Source organism: Macrotis lagotis, chromosome 4, assembly GCF_037893015.1.
Source record: "Macrotis lagotis isolate mMagLag1 chromosome 4, bilby.v1.9.chrom.fasta, whole genome shotgun sequence".
Taxonomy (NCBI): domain Eukaryota; kingdom Metazoa; phylum Chordata; class Mammalia; order Peramelemorphia; family Peramelidae; genus Macrotis; species Macrotis lagotis.
Genome location: NC_133661.1, coordinates 191,482,228 through 191,506,291, shown reverse-complemented (window position 1 = coordinate 191,506,291; position 24,064 = coordinate 191,482,228). Strand labels below are relative to the sequence as shown.

Genomic DNA, 24,064 nt, shown 5'->3' with positions numbered 1-24,064 from the left:
TATAATTGCCAGCTATTATGAAGATTATGATCTCCTATCTCTATGCCTTTGAATTCACTGTCACCCATGCCTAGAATGTTCTGCCTCTTAATTTCCCGAAATTTCTTGAATACTCAGTAAGTACTGAACATAGTAAGCGCTTAATAAATGCTTCTTTGTTTCAGTTCACTGACTCTCTCTCCCCTGCCACACAGGTGAAGGGTACTGAAACAGGTCTCCTTCATCCAGATTTTTGTATGTCAGGATTCTGCCTCTACACAGGCAATCTAACCAGGGGTGTTTTATTAGGCAAACTTCTGCTATTGCTAGAATTAGAGAAATACCAAGCATCAGTGTATATTAGTATACCAGAAATGCTCCTCAAAAGAGAGGAACAGTTCATCCTCAGGCATAATTAAATATTTTCTTTATATAGATTGTTCTTTATAGATTGTTCATAGATGGATGTAGAATCCATCTCTCACAGAGAAGGTCCTTAGAATAGCTACTCCAAGCTCAGTGTATTGTGTGAGATCTACATCTACTCAAAACAATCTCTTATTGACTTTATAATGCATTTAGTTCAAAGCAAAGACATTTATTGAAATAGGATAGTAATATTTTAACAGTATATTCTCTATGTTCCAACAAATACATTCATACATATATATCTATATCTATATGTTTATATATGAATATATGAGCAACTATGTGATGCAGTAGATAGAACACCAATCATGGAGTCAGGAGGACCTGAGTTCAAATTCCTCAGACACATGACACTAACTGTGTGAGACCCTGAGCAGATCACTTAACCTTTGATTGCCTCTCATCCAGGACCATCTCCAATGGTCCTGATTCCTATCTGGCCACTGGACCCAGATGGTTCCAGAAATCCAGAGAACTTAGCACAGCACCTCCTCACTCAAGTACAATTTACATGCATGTCATGTCATCACCTCCTTGATGTCATGGTCTTTTTAATTCTCAAAGAACAAAACAAAAATAATAATAACATAAATGTATGTCCAAAATTGGCTTCCCATTGGAATATAAGCTCCATGACAGTAGGAATTATATTGCTTTTCTATTTGTATCCCCACCTTTTAATACAGTACCTGTATCTCATTAAGCCTTTAATAAATATTTCCTCATTCATACATTGATTCAAAGTTTCATGCCCAGCTGACAAAATCTATACATAGTAACCTCAAGCTAAGCATTAAGTCTTTGCTTTTTTCAACCCAGAGGAGTTCAAAGGTTTCTATTTTAATTATTTTGCTTAGGTACAAACAATCCAATGTAGATCCAAGATTCGCTCACTTAGCTGCAAATGAATTTAAGCTTGAACAGAATTTAGGCTAAGGAATCAGCATCAGCATTCCTTTACTTAGCCAATTCCTTTCTTTTATTATGCCCATTTGGCAGTAGCAAAATCCTAGTACTTTGGGACTGTATGTTGGCCCTTGAGAACTTCAGTCTCTCTATTTAAGTAAAAAAAGAGGTTTTTTAACAAAATCCAACATTAAGAAAAGAACTTTTGTGTTTCATGTCTGCTTCATGATAAATAGACCTTAGGTTTTAAGTCACAAAAAGATTTTTTCAAAAGGTGTCCAGGGAAAGAGAAATTCATCTCATCTTAATAATTAGTCTTTATAACCACTGAAAACTTGCTACCTGGAAAGAATGGATGTTTTCTTGTAAAAATATTTTCTTATAGGTGGCAGCTAGGTGGCATATTGGATAAAACATCGACCCTGGAGTCAGGAGTACCTGGGTTCAGATATGGTCTCAGAAACTTAATAATTACCTAGCTGTGTGGCCTTGGGCAAGCCACTTAACCCCGTTGGCCTTGCAAAAAAAAAAAAACCTAAAAAAAATTTTTCTTATAAACTCATATCTCTTTGTTGTTCTTTCAGAACAGTATCAAGTACTGCTTACATATTTGGGGGGGCATTCAAAAAAGGGTTTTTTTTTCACTTAAGGTAGATTTTTCTTTTTTTCCCCACCTCCATTATTTTGTCTTATTAATTGATGATATTCCCAAAAGGGAAAAAAACAAAAACTGTGACAAAAATGGATTTTCCTTTAATATTTTAATAGAATTCCATAGCTAGGATAAATCTACATATAAAAATTGTCTGTCACATTTATGATATATGCAGATGTGAAAATTTAACTCTTTTGAGAATTTTGTTCTATCTAGCTTAATTTGGCTTGTTTCAGAATACCCTCCTTCTACTGTTGTTGAGGTCAACATGTTGTTGATAATTAAGGAAGCAAGAACATAGGATCATCAATTAGAACCTTAGAATTCATGAGAATGAGAACTTTTTACCTTTTTTGATACTTCCAAACTCTTCTACTACTCATTCAGCAACCTCTACCAACCACCAAGAAATAGATTCTGTAAATAATTCTAATTCCTCAGTGAGTTCAGTGCCTGATTTAGAATTTCTTTTACCTCCAATTCTTGCCCCCTTATGGGGAACTATTGCATATATATTAATATATGGTCAAACATACTACCTTCAAACTTTTCAACTCCTGTGACCCATTTCTGCATTTAACTTTAGCTATGTATGGTCATACATGTATGGTATCATGATACCACAGATGTTCTACTTCCATGTTCATGAACTCAGAAATTCCTTTAATCATAATCTTTGATCATTTCCTCTGCCTGGTGGCCCTGTCATTCTAATATTTTCCACTATCAGAAGTTGAGAAATGAAAGGCTATCTGTGGCTTGTTGACCTCTACATAGGTCACTGGGCTTTCAGCATACTGAAGGGAAGAACCCCTAATCCTGCCCTTTATATTCCCCAGGAGTGTCTCTACCCTTCAGTTTTGTTTTGTTTTTCACCTTTGTACTAAATGTACCCTCCTCCCTTCCATAATTTAAACTTTTGGTAAACTGATTCAATCTCTGTCATTCTCTGTTCTTAATCTGTTGCCTTCATGTCCAATCATCAATCACACCTTGGAAAATTCCAACTATGGATCACTCCCATTGTATGCTTTCTTTTGCTTCTATTTACATGCTGCTCAGAAGATCAAAGGAAGGACAAGTGATGATAATGATTCAAATGAGAACTTTGAAGGCCTTTGTGGAGAAAGGTTCCAATTGAACATGAGACAGTTATTCCTGAAAGATAGGCAAGCACTTCAGCCCATCAAAAGGGAATCAGCTTCAGAACCCCAAATCTGAAGTGGTGGAGACAGGCGCCATGAGACATCCAGTGCAGTAATGAGACTAATCCCAGAGAAGCTAGTGGAAGCTCTGGGGAGAGTTCTCTTTTTTGTGAAGGGCAGGGCCACTCTGGACTGAGTTCACCCCTAGAGAGGGGCCTATGCCTTGGAAAGCATAGTGGTTCCAGTGGAGTCCACTGAGACTGCTTTCTAGGGAGTGTACTAGTGTACTTGTAGCAGATAGTATAGTCCTTTGAATGGTGAGCTAACATTGTCCTAGTTTTAAAGCTACTACAATTGTATTATATTCATAAGTACTTCAAAAATCAGGAATAAGGGACAGTTAGGTGCAGTTGGGTGGCACAGTAGATAGAGCATTGACTCTGGAGCAGCCTCAGACTCTTAATAATTTCCTAGCTGTGTACCCTGGCAAGTTACTTGAACCCATTGCCTTGCAAAAATCAAAGAAAAGAAATCAGGGATAAACAGTTAAGAAGGAAAGTGAAGAGCAATTACAAGATATTGTAACTGGGGGGGCAGCTAGGTTTTGCAGTGGATAGAGCACTGGCCTTGGAGTCAGGAGTACCTGAATTCAAATCCAGCCTCAGACACTTAATAATTACCTAGCTGTGTGGCCTTGGGCAAGCAGCTTACCCCCATTTGCCTTGCAAAAAAAAAAAAACCCTAAAAAAAAAAAGATATTGTAACTGGACTGATAACAGCAGCATACATAAAGGGATAACCCTCAGGTCAGTTTCTAGGAGGCTCCCAATGGAACCATTTATCTAGATTAAAAATGGGATTGATATCAGATGCCCACTGTATATGCAAGGCCATCACAGAAGAAAATAAGATTTGATCTCTGTCAAATATTTTCTCTACTAAATATGGATTTACATCCTTTTAAAACATTTGTTCACTAAACCCTTCAAAGTGATTAGAAAATCACTTTCATTATATCTTTTTTTTAGGGTTGTTTTTTTTTTTTGCAAGGCAAATGGGGTTAAGCGGCTTGCCCAAGGCCACACAGCTAGGCAATTATTAAGTGTCTGTGACAGGATTTAAACCCAGGTACTCCTAACTCCAGGGATAGTGCTTTATCCACTACACCACCTAGCTGCCCTCATTGTATCTTGATGTTTGGTTTCTCTTGCCATTCTTTTCACTATGACTATCATCCCCAACAAGTCATTAATGTGAGTTTTATAGGGGAAAAAGTATTTTTAAATTAATATAAAAGTATATTTACATAATTATATTGATAAGGTAAGAAAATGCATATAAAGTTTACACTAGTCTTAAGTGGTCTATGAAGCAGCTAAATGGTGAAGTAGATAGAACACAAATCAGCAGTTCAGGAATACATTAGTTCAAATCAAGCCTCAGGTACTTACTAATTGTATGACTCCCCAGCAAATCTCTTTTCCTTTATCTCCCTCCATTTCCTCAATCTATAAAAATTATACTTGGCACCCAAGATTATTTTGATGATCAAATGAGATATTTGTAAAGCCCTTATCATAGTTTTAGGAACTTATTTATTGCTTTTCCCTTCCCTCCCTTTTCCTCCTCTAGTTTGCTATTTTCCAGTTAACATTCTCATTACCTATAATTCTGACATTCTATCCAACTTCTACTATCCAGCTGTTGCTTCTCTATGAGAATTTTTCATCCCAGAATACTTTCTACTATTTTAGAATGAATCTATCTAACTAGTCAGCCCTTAGTTCATTCATCAGTTTATAATCCTAAATCTCTTCCAATCAGAACTGCTTACTCATGGGCTTTTTGATATTCTACCTATTTCTGTATATAATCACTTAGTTAATAGATATCTCTCCTCTAACCAAAGCAAAAAGAGTATAAAAAAATCCTAATGACCAGATGACCACCAAATTTTCATTATAGGTGAGTGATTATTTTGATTTACCTAACTTCGAGAATGAATTGGCATATAAATGTACAAACACCATAGAGTTGATTTTCTTACTCAGAGCCATTTTTATAAAATTCATAATGGGAAATTAATTCCATTCTTAATAAAGATCATGATATAGAAATGCTGCAGAAATAGAAATGGATTTCCCTACCTTTCTGTACTAAAACTTTTCATTCTGATTTTTTTCCACAAAGAGGTGATCTCTGTTCATAATTCTAGAATAGCCATTTCGGTCAGAAGTAAATGCACTAGCTCTTTCCCAAACACTAGCTCTTTAGAATTCTTTTTTTGGATTTCCCAAGCAAACAAAGGCCAAAATTTGGCTAGTATAATGGGTACTGCCCAGATAGACTTAAGACAAGCTGTACAGTTTGAAAACTTATTCTTATTCATGGTAGCTTCCTTCATCTCAGGCTACCTACTGACAGCTTGAAAACTTATGTTTCATCCTTTTTCTAATAAAAGAAAAAACAAATTTGTGCCTCAAAGACAGACTTGAGCTAGAAAATTCTCACATAAGATCAGACCATTAATTAATATCTATCCATTCAGTCTTCATTGTGTTGGTCTCAAAGCCTTTCCATATTCTATTATGACACTGTTCTGTTTGTAAATCTAACTTTCCTGGGGAGATTTTCCAAAGTCTACCACTACTTCTCATTGTCTTTGCCTGCTTTTTCCAATTAGGCCGGGTTCCAAGAGCAGTGGCCTCTGTCAACCAGCATTTGTTAAAGTCTGATGATGTGGTGAGCTGCTGCCTTGACCTTGGTGTGCCCAGCATCTCTTTCCGAATCAATGGGCAACCTGTACAAGGAATGTTTGAGAACTTCAATACTGATGGACTTTTCTTCCCTGTGGTGAGCTTTTCAGCAGGCATCAAGTAAGTTAATATTGTCTGTTCCTAGAGATTATCATAACCAATCCTTCTTTCCCTAACCCCATCTCTGTGAACTAAAGTCCATGTTGTTCACATTTATAGATTGCTTCAGGCCTTTTGAAAATTTCAATTCAGAAAGCGTGATTAGGAAATAGGATATAATCCTATCCTTTTGAATAATGAAATGAAAAATATGGGAGCAGCAACTATATTATTAACTAAAAAGTTCTCCAGAGTGGCACCATAGTTAGATATAGGAGAGTGCTAGTGCAGCATTGTATTTGAAATAAGACAGTGGGTTTGATTCCTGAATGATGCTTACTGTCTACGTAATCTTGATTGTTACTTAAACTCTCTGGGATCAGCAATAAAATTACCTTTGATAACTTCCGGGCCCCTTTAGCTATAAATACAATGATTCCATAGTAGTCACCAAGTAGAGAGTTGTATTCCTCCTCTAGAGGGATATAATAAGAAATGTTAGTTATGAGACTCCAAGAAGAAATATGATCCTGTGCCTTGAAAATCCAAAATAAGATTTTTCTCATGATGGGGAGATATGAATTTTGTTCCATATCATCAGGCCTATGCATAGAATGAGACAAGCAGGTTCACCTTAGAATATTACTTGAGGTAAATGATAGCTTGACTTTAAAATGAGGTCATCTCAAACCTCACTCTGCTTCTCTTTCTGAAAAGTGCTGTCTAATTTTTTTCTCTTCCATTGAAATTAAAATTACTCTTATTTTGTTCTATGGTTTATAAAAATATTGATACCTTTTGTGATTAAAAAGCATTCATTTCTTTCTATTAATATTTTATTTGTTTTCCAATTATATGCAATAGGAATTTCTACATATCATTTTTGTAAGGTTTTTGAATTTCACAATTTCCCCCCACTCTCTCTCCCCTCCCCTCACAGAAGGCAGTCTAATAAGTTTTACATTGTCTCTATGCTATACATTGATCAAAATTGAATGGGTTGAGAGAGAAATTATTTCCTTGATGAGAAAATAAAATATTAGAGCCAGCAAAATTATGTAGTACATAAGACACTTTTAAAAAAGAAATTAAAGGTACTAGACTTTATTCTTTGTTTAAACTCCACAATTGTTTCTCTGGATACAGGTGGTATTCTCCATCACAGGTACTCTAAAATTGCCCCTGATTATTGCATAGATGGAAGGAGCAATTCCATTAAGGTTGATCATCACCCCCCAGGTTCTTATTAGGGTGTACAATGTTCTTCTAGTTCTGCTCTCTCACTCAGCATCAGTTCATGAAAGTCTTTCCAGGTTTCTCTGAAATCCCATCCCTCTTAGGGATGTTTTTAGTCCACTGGAATCAAGTCCAATTTCCAAGTTGAGTAAAATGCATTTCTATACCCAACTCTCTATACATATTTTGGAGCCATTCTCTTCTTGCTGTGTCCTTTGAAATTGTCCTTGTCACAATGATAACTTTTATATTGCAATTCTTTTTTTTTTTTTGCTAGTCCCTTGTTCCAACTTACCTCCAAATTTTGGGCTTTATGTTAGGGCTTTGTTTATACACTTCTGGACAAAATGTCTCAGGATGGTTCTACTATTGAATTCTTTAGAATTTTTGAGTATTGTATTAATTCTAAGTTCTCAGAGTATCTACAAGCTTTCATTGCTTACAAAGTGATTTAATTCAAGGTAGTCTGATTATTTCCCACCTGGTCTAGACTGCGAAATTTCCTGACCAAGTTTGAGTCTGGACAGCAGACCAGTGGGTTTTTCCTCTTTAGGGTTTCAGTAGACTACTACTGGACTCGGTCACTATCAGCTAGTTATAAAATTCTCTTATTTCAGAGTGCTAGAACTCTAGGATTCCATTTGATCTGAAATTTCAGATTTTTTTGCAGTTTCCTGGTTGAGCTAGAAGTTAGAAGTAAAATTTCAATTTTTCAAATTCAAATTCAAAATTTCTCAACTCCTGGGAATTGAAATATACAGTTGCTGCTTACTTTTGATCTTGTTCAGAAAGGAGCATAAAGATAGAGCTTCACACTGAAATACCACTTCTTAGGGGTACATCCCTCCTAAGTTCACCTGGATCTTTGACCCACAACTTGGTAGTGAACAACAAAGTAGCCATTTGGCACTTGTTTCTGTATACTATACAAATTAAGGTTCTTCCTACTTTCCTGCTCTTCTTTTCCCTTCCTTTCTTCTTTCCCTCCCTTTTCTCCCTTCTTTCCTCATTCTCTCTTTCTCTCCTCTCCTTCAGTCTACAGAGGTAATCAAACCCTTACCTATGCTTGCTCTGCCCAAAGGAACATAAATTTTGATTGCACAGCTGGGGCTGTGACCAGATTCGTTTTTAAGGACCATGCCTTAAACCCAAATAAGTCTGCTCTTAATTGATTAGCCAATACAAGGTCCCAGCTAGTGTTGGGATTCAGCTGGTTGGCACTGGTTCAGCAGAACTGATACCTAACTGTATATTGAGTTTGGTCAACCAGTTGTTAAAATGACATAGATAATCAGGATTCTCTCTAAGGTGGGCACCTGGGCAGCCATCCAATGTGGAAATCACAAATTTACCTTCCTTATTCTTTTTTTATTGTTCATCTGCACAACAGTGTTTTCTAAGTGCCCATAGTAATGTTCAGTTCATCCATAGGTGAAAAAAAATTGACAGAACTATGCTTGTAATATTTATTTATTCATTTCTTAAAACTCATTATACCTTTGATGAAATACTGTATTTTAATTTCTTCAATTTTGTTACTTCAGTTACCCCAAAGATGCTGGTGCTCCATTCCATTTCTTCTGTCACTTGGTTTTCTTTCTCAGTACTGAGCACTGAGATACTGTCTTTCTAGCAAAGTAAACTTTCTACTTTCCAAATCTCTACTTTTCTCTCATACAGTGGAGAGTAGAATACAAGCTTGTGGAACAAGTTTTGACCCTGTGTAAGTGTTGGGACTGATGGTTGAAGAAATGATGAGTGAGCAAATTTAAGTGGTTGTCTTCTCTGCTGTGAGCTCACTGGGTTTTTATCTTCTTGCAATTCTTGATGTCTTAGGCAGTGGGGATAGCTGCAATTACTTTTATTTCTTATGCAATTCTTATTTTGCTGAGATTTGAAAAGTAGTAATTAATATCAGAGAATTTATATAGTTTTCCATCTTGATATGACTTGTAAGTTTCTAGTAAATTCTTATAAAAGTATAACTAAAGAAAGCAAAAATTAGGTTTCAATATTGGGCATTTTCAGAGCACAATTTCTAAAAAAAATTAAGAACTAGAAGGTGTTGGATGTGTTAGATGGAGTAAACAGTTCAGATATGAACTTATAAGTAAGTAAACTGGTGATTAAGCAATATCATGGGACATGCTGATTCTCAGGCCTCTTCCCCATCATGAAGAAATACTAACTCTTTGACATATTCTTGTCTCTGATTTTGGAAACTGCTATATAGCTGAGAACATAACTAAGTAGCTATTATATTAAAAAAATTGTCTCTACAGTATTCCCAAGATAAATTCTGTCAGGTTCAGTTCCTGTGCTTAAGATTTATTACTGGTTGAATTTTAGTTTATTAAGCAAATATATTAAATAAACATACTTATTTTTAATTCAGCCACTAAATATGATGTATTGATAAATCTCAAAAGATCCCATCACCTTGAGGGTGGACTAGTTTAGTTATATAGAAGTCCAAAAGGTACAACTAGTGTGATAATTTCAAGTTAATTAAAATGTCATCCTGAAAAGCAAAATATAAAATTATAGATATTTTAAAATGTTATAGGAATGACTCATCTGATTGCCACTTTTTATTTTGCTTTGCTCTTACCATCATTACATGTAGGAGAATATATTTTAAGAAAATACCATCCCCTCAAAGAAGATTTTCAATTGTTTCTCTTTTTACTAAAAAAAAAAATAATTTTTATATAGAGTTCTAAAAAGGCTTTCTTTCTCATAATTCCTATTTAGTGATCTTTCTACAACATTTCAAAACTCATTTTATGACCCTGAATTTATTTTCATAAGCAAGGACTTTGATGATATAAACTCTGAAAGATGAAGAAAAAAACCCCTGTAGAACAAGCTGAATCTTGAAGGAAGGTAGGCATTCTAAGAGAAGGAGAAGAGAAGGAAGTATATTCCAGGAATGATATAAACTTTGCCAGCAGTCAATGAACAAATGTTTATGAAATGTCTACTATATGCTAGGCAGTGGAGTCAAAAATACAAAAGCTGTTCTTGAATTTTTAATCTAGAAAGGAAAAGACAGCAGGAAAATATGTAGAGATATGCAAAATAGATAGAAAATAATTTTGAGGAAAAGGCAGTAGCACCTGAAAGATGAAGAAAAACTCCCTGTAGAACAAACTTAACCTTGAAGAAAGGTAGGGATTCTAAGAGGAGTAGCTGAGAAGGAAGTATATTCCAGGAATGAGCATAGTCCCTGCAGAGTTATAGAATGGGATATGAAATATTGTGTGAGTATGTTATGGTTGGATCATCTAGTGCATGCAAGGGAGGTGTGATATGTAATTATCCTAGAAAGGTAGGATAGGGTGAGAAAAGCTAGTTCTTGCAGCATAACTTGAGGATAAAGTATTTTGCTAAATTAAAATTACCCATAGTGAAGTCAGAGGTAGGTTAGTATTAATTTCTATAAATTAATATTTTTCCAGGAAGCATAAAAGTTTCTTCTGCTTGATCTAAATAGGAGTTGTTTCAAGATGACATCATATGCACATCTCTGATAGCAAAAATTTGGGGGAAGTTTTTACATGTTTCTAGTCAATCAACATTACATACATATAATAAGGTACTAGGTAACTAGTGTTTGCAAAGTTTTAGGGATAGATACAGTGATGATATAATCTTTATATTCATGTGTTATTTAGGATTTACAAACTTTTTAATGCATATTATTCCCATTTGAGAATCATAAAATTTAGTGACTTATGTAACATGAATATTATTATTATTATTTTACAGCTTAGGACAATGAAGTTCAATAAGGTTACATGAAGCTGTCATAATTACATAGGTATCATCCAGTAACTAAGTCTGGATTCAAATTTCTGTGTTCTGATTCAGGACTGGTACTTTTGTTGCTACATATTGGTGTTTACTCACAAGGAGATCACGTAGTTAAAGGATAATGAAATTTTGTCTGCATTTTTATTACTAATAATATAAATCTCCTCACTGTATCAGTCACTGGATGGTGCCATCCTGGAGTTAGGAGACTCTCAAGATTTGTGGAGGTTTTTAACATAATTGATAAGGACAAAGGTCTGGAGTTGAGAGGGACCACTCATCCTAATGGAATTTCAGATGACAGACTTTGTGAATAAGAGTAATGTGAAATATGTGTTGAAAAGGTAAGCCAAAAGTCAGATTAACAGAGGGCTTTGAAAGTCAGACTGAATTTGTACATTATTGGTAAGAATTTGAGAACCACTGTCAGCTTTAACATAAGGATTGAAGAAAGCCTCCCCTACCCCCCCAAAATTACCTTTTGTTTACTTAGGGGTATAAATATATATCTATTAGATCATCTACATGGCACAGCTTGGAGTCAGGAAGTATTCAAATCTGGCCTTAGGTACTTACTAGCCATGTGACCTTGGGCAAGTTGCTTTACCTTGTTTGCCTCGATTTTCAATCTGTAAAATGAACTAGAGAAGGAAATGACAAACCACTCCAGTACCTTTGCCAGGAAAAGAGGAGTTGCATATGACTGAAATGACAATTTCAGAATTAACAACAATAGATAAATACATATATAGGCACTTAATAAATTCCATTAATTTAATAAAAAGTATATTGATAACAATAAATTGACCTTTATATAGTCATTTATGTTTCATAAAAACATTCTTGCACACTGTATCTGAGTTGACTAGATTAGAACAATGAATCTTTGAGGTAGTCACCCTGGGTATATTATATCCCCATTTTATAGATGAAGAAACTATTAGAAAAATTATACAAGTAGTAAGTTCTCTTAAAAGCACTTTTTATTAGGGTAACCAAAATAGGAAACACAGGTGCCCATAGATTCAGAAATGCCTGGGGAAAAAACTGTGTTATATGAATATATGGAACATTACTGCCATAAGAATAGATGAACATAAAGAACTCAGAAAAACATAGGAAACCCATGGAGTGAAGTGAATTAGGTAAATGATTACAATAATATTAATTTAAACAACACTAAAAGTCTACAATAAGAATATGATGACAAATCTTTATACAAAAAAAATGAAACAGTTCCTTTTGATAGAGATATAGGGAACTAAAAGTGAGGAAGGAAAAAAATACCTATTTCTATAACACTTATCATGTGCCAGGCACTCTGGTAAGGTCTTTTTATAAATATTGTCTTATTTGATCAACACCATATGAGATAGAAACTAAAATCTCCATTTTTTACAGTTGAGTAAAACAGAGGCAAAAATAAATTAACTTATCCTGGGTGACCCAACTAGTTTATGTCTAAGACCAGATTTTATTTCAGGTCTTCCTAATTCCAGGCCTAGCACTATCTGTTGCACCATCAGGTTCCCAACATTATATATGGTATCCAAATTGGTTGATTTATTGCTCCATTCTGTGCACTTATTTTTCTTGGTTACAAGGGAGAGTTCGGAGACCACAAGAAAGGTCCATTGTCAGAAAATGCATTATATCAGGAAAGATATGAAGAATAGATTAAAGTGAGAACAAGCTGGAGGCAGCGACAAAAAGGATCTCAACATGTATAATCTATCTAGGAATTTATCTAAAAAGATTTAGTTGTTTAAGCATCACTTGTTACCAAATGATGTTACCTATGAGTTGGTCTTATAGCATAAAAGAGAAGACCAGGCTTACAGGAAGGTTCCAGAATATTATAAAATTCTGGTACTACTTTTCTGAATTTTTATGAAATTGATGAGTTGGTCCCTAAACTCTCATTTATTATTTACCTGAATTTAAATTTCCTAAAACAATTATCTAATAGATCTAATTGATCATCTTAGAAACCAAATTTCTAATTCTTTCCATTTGTAAGAATAACTGCATCCTTCAATTGACTAATATTTGTATTTGTTCTTAGTTTTGCATTCCTGTCCACCACACTTGGCTAGGATTTTAATTAGCCAAAAATTTAGTTATTTCCAACATGCTATATTCAATACCATGGAAATTACTATACAGATAAATATACTTCTGAAGAGAATACGATGAGTTGTCTGAATTATATCAGACTTTCAATAAACCTTGACGAGGTTTTTCTTGACTGAGAAATAAAACTTTGTTAAAAGACATAAATCAGATCATTTTAGTCATAGCTATTTGGACCAAAGATGCAGTTATAAGTCAAGCTTTTAAACTGAAAGTTGAGTTCAGAACAAGGAAAGCTTTTTAACTCTTTGTAACCACAAGGAGAGTTTTGATGGTATTTAGGATAAATGAGATTTCTCAGGAAAAAAAGAACAAAAGTGATTTCTCATGCTAATAACTATGAATAATAATCATTTAAAAGTAGGAAAGTTTATTTAAGTTGCAAGCACATAAGATTTTGGTTTTTATGTTGATGACTTTTGTTTACAACACAGACCTTTTCCCTTAATTTTCTCCTATTTAGCTGCATTGAAATACAACATCAAAGCCTAGTAGACATAAAGACTTCATTTGATGGTGTATGCAGTTTACTATATATCTGTTATTGTCCACCTCTCTCCTCTAGGAGAAAAATATGTCTCCTCATTGGTTCTCTAAGACTAGGCTTGCTCATTATAATTAGCCAGAATTCAGCTGCCTTTGATTATTGTTTCAATTTTCATTATTATAGATCTTGGATACAATTATTTTGACTCTGCTTACTTGACTTTGCAATAAATTACACAAATCATCCCTCCTTTCTCTGAATTCTTCAGTTCTTTCTTTTGGCACAATAATATACAATTACAATCACATAATGTAATATTTTTCACCTTTTTTCCACTCAGCAAGTACACACTTAATTTCCAACTTTTATTGCCATAAAAATAAATCTGATGGTATAGAAAGCTTCATTTGTTAACCTCCTTGCAAAGTATGATTTCTGTTTTTTTTTTTTATTTAGGCACTGTGATTAAGTGGGATTTATACTACAAATGAAGGATTCTCATAACAGATTTAAGACTTATACTTGGAATTTAAACTCTGAAATAGTAAATTTACAGAGAACATTATCTTACCTCTTTATTAGCAAACAAAAGATAAATTTAAAGCTGTAAATTTACTTTTAAAAATCATTTAGTTCACCATTTTCACTTTTAAAATTAAGTAATAGGTATAGAAATAGAAAATTATTCATCCAAAGTCATGAAGCAAGTTAGTAGCAGAGCTAGGATTTAGGTCTAGGTTCTATGATACCTGAAAAAAAAATTCTCTTTCCATTATACCCACACTGCATCTCATTATAAATTAATGAATAAGTCCCATTTGTCTTAAAGGCAGGATTAAAAATGCTAGAGGAATTTTTCAATATAATTTGATGTGGAATTTCAAAATGGATTAAATAAATTAAAAGGATTTTACTCTATAGTAATGAAAAACTTATTTTGTTGGTCACAGAAATGCAGGTTCCTTTATGTGGTTTTGCATATCCTACATCTCGCTACTTTGCTAAAGTTGTTAATTATTTCAAATACCTTTTTAGTTGATTCTCTAGAATTGTCTAAAGCACCATCATCTGAAAAAGTGATTGTTTCCATTGCCTATACTAATTTCTTCAATCTCTTTATTTTCTCCTATTGCTAAAGCTAACATTTCCAGTGCTATATTGAATAATACTTATGATAATGGGCATCCTTGCTTTACCCCTGATCTTACTGAAAAGGCTTCTAGCTTATTCAAATAATGTTTAATGAGGTTTTTTTAGATATCTGCAGCTTATCATTTTAAATAATGTTCCCTTTATTCCAATATTATCTAATGTTTCTAATAGAAATGTTGCTGTTATTTTCTCTAAAGCTTTTTTAGCATCTATTGAGATAATCATTACTCTGGCAGATAAGATATATTTCTATATTGAAGTGATTGGGCATATTATTCCCTCTTTGAACCAATATTGAGAGGAGTAAGGTTTAAGCAGTGCCCATTAACCAATCTCCCACTTTACCCCTCTACCATGAAAGGTATTTCACTCTTCTTCATGTAAAATAATTTATCCCATTTTACCCCCCTTCCTTTTGCACCCAAAGTACTCCTCTTTTTTATTCCTTAATTATTCACCTTATGCCCATCTATATATATATATATATATACCTTTTTTCAATAGTACAGTTGTAGTTAGATCAGAAGAAATAAAAAGATCAAGTGTAGTCTCTTAGACTCTTAATCTGCAGATATTTTTAGACTAGATGTTTTCAGAAAGGATCTATGAACCCTTAAAAGTGTGATGGGACTTAGAACTAAAAAAACATCTCAAAGATAGAATTCAACCCTCTCAACTTACAGAGATTACTAAATCTCAAAGAAAGGATACAATTTTCTCATGTTCACATAGCTAGAAAGTAATAGAACCAGGTTTGAAGACCAGGTCCTCTGGTTCCATTATCTTTTTTTCATTGTTCTTTCCACCATCTTTTCATGATTCTTTCCTGTCAAATTATCATTAAACCTTTTCTATTTTGGAGAGAAATTTCAAAAAGAAATACTAAATATAAAAATATGATTGAATAGATTTAAAAATAATAAGCATAAGATTTTTAAAGTAAAATTTCAATAGATTAGAACCCTTAAATCAAGATGATAAAAAAATATTGAGAGCTAGCCTTTAAATAGTCTTTTTACCAGCTTAAAAAACTAAGACTGACAGAGTTTAATAACTTATTTAGGGTCACACAGCTAGTATAAGTATCTGAGGCAAGATTCAAACTCATGTCTTTCTGATTTCCAATTCTAAAGATCTCACCATTATGCCACTTAACTTCCTCTAAAATATCTGTCAGCCTTACATGAAATAACCTAGTTGAAGAAATATGTTTTATATGTTCTGATTTCTTTATTTGCCTTAGCATTTCTGCCATAGCTGCTTGTTAATTTTCTTTAGGAAGTTTAGAAAACTAAATTAATGTCTCAATATAGTCACAGCTGTAAAATAGCCATGCTTATGGTATGGTGACAGCCAGTTCATTTGGAATAGTACTCTATTAATTTACCAAACCACATTTGTAGCATTTTCATTGCTATTGTATAACATTAGCAATATTTTTATGCCTTTTGTTATAATTCTCAGCATGTTGTGTTCTGTACCTGTTCACCAGCCTTAAATAATCATATACCTTCTTTGACCAGCTAGTCATAGATATATACTTACTGTATAAGCATTCTTCTACTATACCTACTAACAGTAATGCCATATATTGCATTTGCTTTCCTGGAGTAAACCAAATTCTTCTCCCTCCTCAATACTCAAATATAGCCACCCCTAGATTGATAGATAGATTTGATAAATAGATGATAGTAAATAAGATCATTAGAGAGATAGGAAGGAAGGAAACAAGAAAGGGAAGAGGGAGGGAGAGAAGACAGGAAGGAATAAAAAGGGAAGGAAGGAAGGAAGAAAGGAAGGAAGGAAGGAAGGAAGGAAGGAAGGAAGGAAGGAAGGAAGGAAGGAAGGAAGGAAGGAGATTCCAGCTTCATTGAGTTCTTTTCAGTTGCAACACCCAGATGATGCAAATAGTATTTTTACTTTAACACATATCACTTACTGATAACTTCAAGTTTGAGCTATTTTTATCAAAAATTTTTTTTGTTTTCACCTTATTATTACCAACAATCTTAGGATAAGTTTCTAACATTTCTCCAGACATATTTCTAGCAAATTTTATTTAATTTCTAAGATTAATACTTTTCTCCTATTGGAAATCTGTACTAGAGTTTTCAATAATTTCATTACAATTATTGTCAATGATGTAATTATTTCTGTAATACAACTTCTGTATCCTAGATGGATTTTTATAATCTGCTGAATCTTTGTTACTTTTGTGCTATTAGGTTGTCAATTGTATTAATTAATATTAACTATATATCATATTTAAGGTCATATGATTTATAAAATACAATATTTATAAGCTCCTCATGTTATTTGTTTTTAAATTTTGTTTCAATTCTTTGTATGAATTTTTTTTTGAAATAGACTTTTTCTGTTCCCATATTTCATGAGTCGAAGGAAAAAATGCAATTAAACAACTGATCCAGCATATCAACATGTCTGAGGGTGGATATCCCATATTTTCTGTCTCTAACTTCTACTATGCACTAGATGAATTTTCTCAACTTTTCTCTGGCTTCAAAATTGATCAGTGTAATTGTACAACAAAACTTCTCATTTGAAAATGAGCAAACTTAAATCCAGAGTTTAAGTTTAAGCCCACAGTCTTAAACCAAAACTTAATGTCCTTTGATTCTAAATCAATTGCTCCTTCCACTCTTCTGCATTGCCTATCATTTTCTAGTTCTCTTCTCTTTCAGCTAAATGAGGATACATTTCTCTAGCATTTTATTATACAACCTAGAATGTTGGTTGCTTTAAATTTATGGCCTTAGTAACTTTCATCAAAAAGTTATTTGAAAATTGTTGGGTTTTTTATGTCAAATATACTTGACGCTTTTCACTATTTTTTTTCTTTCCAAATAATACAGAGTGCGTTTCCTTCTGGGTGGACGTCACGGAGAGTTTAAGTTTTTGCCTCCATCTGGTTATGCCCCCTGCTATGAAGCCTTGCTTCCAAAAGAGAAGATGATATTGGAACCTGTCAAAGAATATAAGCGTGATTCTGAAGGAATAAGGGATTTGTTGGGCACTACGCACTTCCTCTCTCAAGCCTCCTTCATCCCATGCCCTATAGACACCAGCCAGGTAGGATAAAATTATTTGGTGGTAACTATGTAAGTGGTTATATTGTTCCAGGTATTTTTACTTACCCACTCATATTATTATCATCTGTTATGTTATCAATAATTAGGGATATTGTTTCTTTCCTTATATACAACTACTATGTTTATGGGGAATAGAGATAGAGAACATGTTCATGGAAGTGATCAAAGATAGGAAAAAAGCAAAACATGTTTGATTGGAAGGGAGGAATAGACCAATTTAGTTGGCGTATAGTTTTCCGTGTCAATTATTAGAGGACGAAATATACCTAGAAGGTAATACATGCCTTTAAAAAGTTTGACAACAAGGCAGCTAGGTGGCACAGTGAATAAAGCACTGGCCCTGGAGTCAGGAGAACTTGAGTTCAAATGTGGCCTCAGAAGCTTAATAATTACCTAGCTGTGTTACCTTGGGCAAGTCACTTAACCCCATTGCCTTGTTTAAAAAAATTGACAATGATTAGAGAAGGGGGAGTTCATACTCTACAAGAGTAGACTAATAGCCTTTGTCTAGTTGAAAATTTAATTTATATTGCATGTTAAAATATGAACTGCTTCTAACACTATGCTTAAGTGTATGTAACATATACACAAGGCCTCATCATCCTAGTCCTTCTTTATCTCCCTACAACCTTTGACACTGTTGACACCACTCTCATCTCCTATGTACTCTCTTCTCTCTAGGTTTTCAAGACACTGATTTTTCTTGGTTCTCCCACTTGTTTGATCACTCTTTCTCCTTTGCTGGAAATTCCTTTAGGTCCCTCAGTGTTTTTAACTAGTCTCTCTTCTTTTTCTATATTTCTTTATGATTTCATTTGTTCTCTCAGGATCAGTTATCATCTCTTTCCAGATGAATTAGAGGATCTATTTTTTCAAGTCCTAGTTTCTTCCATGACAAAATGTGAAAAACAGAAATAACAGAATTCATTATTCTTTTCCCTAAAATACCACCCCTCTTCTGAAATTCCCTTTAATTATTAAAGATACTACTAATTTCTTAATCAAACAGCCTTACAATCTCAATATCACTCTCAACTTTTCATTCTCACATCCCAAATAGTCAGTCTTTTCCAGTCTTATCTTTGTATTTTCATGACATTGCTCATGTAATTTTTTTTTCTCTTCACTCACATATCCTCCTCTTAGTGAAGGCTTTTATCATTAATTCCCAGTCTTATGCAGTAGCTGTCAGATTGGTCTCCCTATTTTAGATTTTACCACATCTCTAGGGCATCTTCTCAGCTGCCAAAGTAATCTTTCTAAATCATAAAACTGATATATCAGTACTTAATTCAAAAAACTCTAATAGCTTCCTGTTGCTTTCAGGAGATACTTTCAGGTTCTCTCAGAAGATTGGAATCAGTCGTGTGACTTGGAAGACATTGGCAAAGGACTGCCCAAAATGATGGGCCTGCATCACAGAAGGTGCTATGCTCTTTGAGCAAAGAACAATTAACTCAAAAGAAATGTGAAATGTGCAAAATTAGAGACATCTCCACTTCTAATTTCTATATGGATTATTTATGACTTCCAAGCTTGTATTGGTCTTATCAGACACACTGTATTTTAACCCCAATATAGTGCTATCATTTTGGTTCTCTTCAAGAATGAAGGACAACAACCAATCCATCCAACTTCCAAGTTCAAATAATCAAATATAAAACTCTATTTTTGGCTCTTAAAGTCATTTACAATCTGGCCTCTTCATACATTTCCATCCTTCTTATACTTTACTCTTCTCCCTATGATCCATTAATACTGGCTTTCTTGAGAATCCTCACAAACAAATACTACAACTCCCTTATCTACCTTATTATGTGCATGATATAAAGCAATCTCAGTGCTTCCCACAGTCTAGAATGCCAGGAATCCAAATGGAATCACAATTTAATGAACTAGCAATAGAAAAAAACTAATTACTAGCCTATAACATACTCCCTCACTACCTACTATGCTCCAGCCACAGTGTTGTATAAACCAACCTATTGCCTTCCAACAGATTTCTACTCTGTTCTACTTTCTCCTCCCATTGCTTTAGAAAAATAAACAAGCTGCAAAAGCAACAGTAGTAGCAGCAGCTTTTGAACCCAGAGATGGGGGAAGGAGGTGGAAAGGAAGAGAAGATAGTGGTGGAGAGAACTCTTTTAAAGAGCTTTAAAAAATGCCTTAAAAATCAGAATGGGCTAAGTGGAAAAGGAAGTACAAAAATTCACAGAAGAAAAGAATTCCTTAGAAAGTAGAATTGACTAAATAGAAGAAAGGTTCAAAGCACACTGAAGAAAATAATTCTTACAAAATTAGAATTGGGCATATGGAAGCTAATAGCTTCATGAAACATCAAGAAAGAATTAAACAATTTTTTTTTACATTTTGCAAGGCAATGGGGTTAAGTGACTTGCCCAAGGCCACACAGCTAGGTAATTATTAAGTATTGGAGGTCAGATTTGAACTCAGGCACTCCTGACTCCAGGGCTGGTGCTTTACCCACTGCACCACCTAGTCGCCCTTCAAATTTTTTTTTATAAAAAAAAAATGTGAAACATCTCATTGGGAAAAAAAGCGACTAACAAGAAAATTACTTGAGGAGAGATAATTTAAGAATTATTAGACTGCTTGAAAGCTATGATCAAAAAAGAACCTGGACATTACATTCCAAAAACTGCTATGAGATCTAAGTTATAGAAAGTGAATAGAAATTGAAAGAATCCACTGACAACTGCCTCAGAGTTCCTAAAACGAAAAGTGCTAAGAATATTATAGCCACATTAGGAGTTTACAGGTCAAGGACAAAATATTGCAAGGAACCATTCAAATATGGAGTTATAGTCAGGATCACACAAGATTTAGTAGCTTCAATGTTAAAAGATCAGAGGACTGAAATGTAATGTTCTCAAAGGCAAAGCAGGTAGGATTACAACCAAGAATCCCCTACCCAACAAAACTTTCAGGGGAAAAAATAACATTTCTCATGAAAAGACTAGAACTGAATAGAAAATTTGATATTCAAACAGAGAATTTGTGCTGTTTTTTGATTCTGTTTCCAGTTTTTCTTTAGTTTTTAATTTTTTTAAATTTCCATTCAGTTATTTTCATCCATTTCTTTGTGAAATCACCTCAGATTCAAATTTTTCTATTCTGCCAACTATTTCTGCTCTAAGGGTCATGAATTTTGCATTCACAATTCTTATTTCTCTTCCAAACTCTTTGAGAAAATCCTGATGTGGTGCCATATTCTCTTGAGCATCATCAGGTCCTCTGCTTCATTCAATGATGATTAATTAATACATTTTCTTATAAATCTGGACTATTATTTCTGATCTGAGAATCAAAAACTAATACCATTTATTTTTATTACAGATTTTATTTATTTTGAGTTTTACAATTTTCCCCTAATCTTACTTCCCTCCCCCCACCCCCCACAGAAGGCAATTTTCCAGTCTTTACATTGTTTCCATGGTATACATTGATCCAAATTGAGTGTGATGAGAGAGAAATCATATCCTTAAGGAAGAAACATAAAGTATAAGAGCAATATCAGACAATATCGGGGTATTTTTTCTAAATTTAAGATAATATCCTTGGTCTTTGTTCAAATTCCATAGTGTTTCTCTGGATACAGATGGTATTCTCCATTGCAGACAGCCCCAAATTGTCCCTGATCATTGCACTGATGGAATGAGCGAGCCCATCAAGTTTGATCATCGCTCCCATGTTGCTGTTAGGGTGTACAGTGTTTTTCTGGTTTTGCTCATCTCACTCAGCATCAGTTCATGCAAATCCTTCCAGGTTTCCCTAAATTTCCATCCCTCCTGGTTTCTAATAGAACAATTGTTCCGTGACATACATATACCACAGTTTGCTAAGCCAGTCCTCAGTTGAAGGACATTTACTTGATTTCCAATTTTTTTGCCACCACAAACAGGACTGCTATTAATATTTTTGTACAAGTGATGAAAAAAACTAATACATTTAAAGAATTATGATCTTCATATAAGCAAAATATATTAATGTTGTCAACAGATTGCTTAGAATTTGAGGATTATAGTTCTCCAAGGAGCACACATAATACCAAAAAATACAAAAAAATTGCCCCCAAATTCTGAACACAGAAAACAAATTGCCTACCATAAGACTCAAGTCATTAACTTCAAGAAAAAAGAAAAACATTATAAATTTAACAATTCAATGATAAATAGCAAATTCTTCAGGTGACCAGGAGAAAGACCTTTAAATATCAAGGGAAGGACATTCAAATAATCTTAATATATACCCACTGGAAGCAGAAGGGAATAGCATTCCATAGAGCAAAGGAGTTCAAATTGACAAAGTGACCAATTCTGCAAATCTGAGTCAAATAATAAGTGGTAATGATCTGGGTCTTTGATTCTGTGTTTTCTACATAGATCCTTTATTCTATCTCCTCCTACGCCCTCCATAGATTATAATTTCAATCATCTCTCCATCTCCCACAAACCTTCAGCTTCCGTTTACCAGTTACTTCCCTATTTCTTTCAGATATGTTTAAAACATCCTAAAAACAACAAAAACAAAAACAAAAACAGAAAACTTCATTCAACTCTGTCATCTCTGCAAAGTATTTTCCTACATCTTTCTTCCCTTTCTCATCCAAAATACTTGAAAAATCTGTTCATTTTCATTTACATCCCTGTCCTTCCTCTCACTCCCTCCTTGGCCCTTTGCAACTTGGCTTCCAACTTTGTCACTCAATTGAAATTACTTTCTTTAAAGTTGCCAACTTCTCTTAATTGCCAAATCTAATAGTCATTTTCCAATCTTCATTCTTCTCACTCTCTTTTGTATTTGACACCATGGACTACTCTTGCTTCTGTATAACATTTTCCTTTCTGGTTCAAGACATTAATTTATTTTGGTGCTTTTCTTACCTACATAAATGTTCCTTTTCCCTCTCCTTGAATGGGTTTTTTCAGTCATATTTTGCCCCCTAAATATGAGTTTATCATAAGGTTTTATCCTAGTCCCTTTTATTCCTGGTTTAGTAGGCTTCTCTAATAATCCCACTCTACCAATGTCAAAAATACACTTTTTCTTTACCTCTAAATCTTAGAAATCCTAGTTTTTCCTTTAAAAGTCAAATTACAGCATTAATTTCATGCAGTTTTCATATGCTTAGCACAATGCTTAGTAAATATTGTCTATTAAATGAATTTCATTCAGTCAAATGGTACATTGGCCTCTTTTAATCAAGAGAACATCAGTCAGGGACAGCTAGGTGGTGCAGTGGGTAGAGAACCAGCCCTGGAGTCAGGAGGAACTGAGTTCTAATGTGGCCTCAGACACAATACTTAATTGTATGACCTAGGGCAAGTCACCTAACCCCATTGCCTTGCAAAGATTAATTTTTTTTTAAAAAAGAGTACATCAGTCACAAAGAGTGAAAGTGAAATTGCCTTATAATATTGCCATACTTTGACAAAATATTGTACTATTTTTACTAGACTGGGTAATTATCTTTTGGGAGGGTGGGACATCATACTTGTAATTTCATCTATTTAGGGAGCTCCAAAGGAGAAGGAATTTCCTCTGTCAAAGCAGATTGTAAGTAATTTGCAACTTTTGAAAGAGGAAATGATCTTTGGCATTACTCTTCTTCACATACTCTTTATTATAAACAAACTGAACAATTTTTTTATTCCCCCAGTTATACATTTCATCTTCTACCTTCCTCTGTGCATCCTCCCAAAAAATTCCTCATTACTAGTACTATTCCTTCCTAATTTCCTCCACCTTTTTTGGTTCAAAGCACTTTCACATATATTCATCAATTTGATAGCCATCATAATCTGTTTCCTCTTTGTTCTCTGTTAAGGTCAATACATCCCCTATTATATAATCTCTTGAGATGAGAGTTTAACTTAAATAAGAGAAGGTGGGATGAATTAATATAGTAAATGCTTGATTTGCCATTTCTTACAGGTACTTCATTTATGGTAATGCTCATTTTTTTTCCTTCTTTTCTTTCCTTTTTAGATAGTTTTGCCTCCCCATCTAGAAAAGATCCGAGACAGACTGGCTGAAAATATCCATGAGCTATGGGGAATGAATAAAATAGAACTAGGATGGACCTTTGGCAAGGTATAAAATGACTATGATTAGGCTACAGATGGTGGCTGAGATGCTTT

At 34.0% G+C, this 24,064-nt stretch overlaps 1 protein-coding gene across 12 annotated transcripts in view; it reads left to right on the top strand.

Annotated features, from left to right (window-relative positions):
- The window catches only part of RYR3 (ryanodine receptor 3), an 833,777-nt gene that overhangs the window by 400,382 nt on the left and 409,331 nt on the right, over positions 1–24,064 (top strand). For all 12 annotated transcript variants that reach the window (XM_074235022.1, XM_074235021.1, XM_074235020.1 and 9 more), the window contains 3 exons: positions 5,798–5,990; positions 17,667–17,883; positions 23,913–24,017. In XM_074235022.1, the coding sequence (XP_074091123.1) occupies positions 5,798–5,990; positions 17,667–17,883; positions 23,913–24,017 (515 nt within the window). The remainder of the gene's footprint in view (positions 1–5,797; positions 5,991–17,666; positions 17,884–23,912; positions 24,018–24,064) is intronic.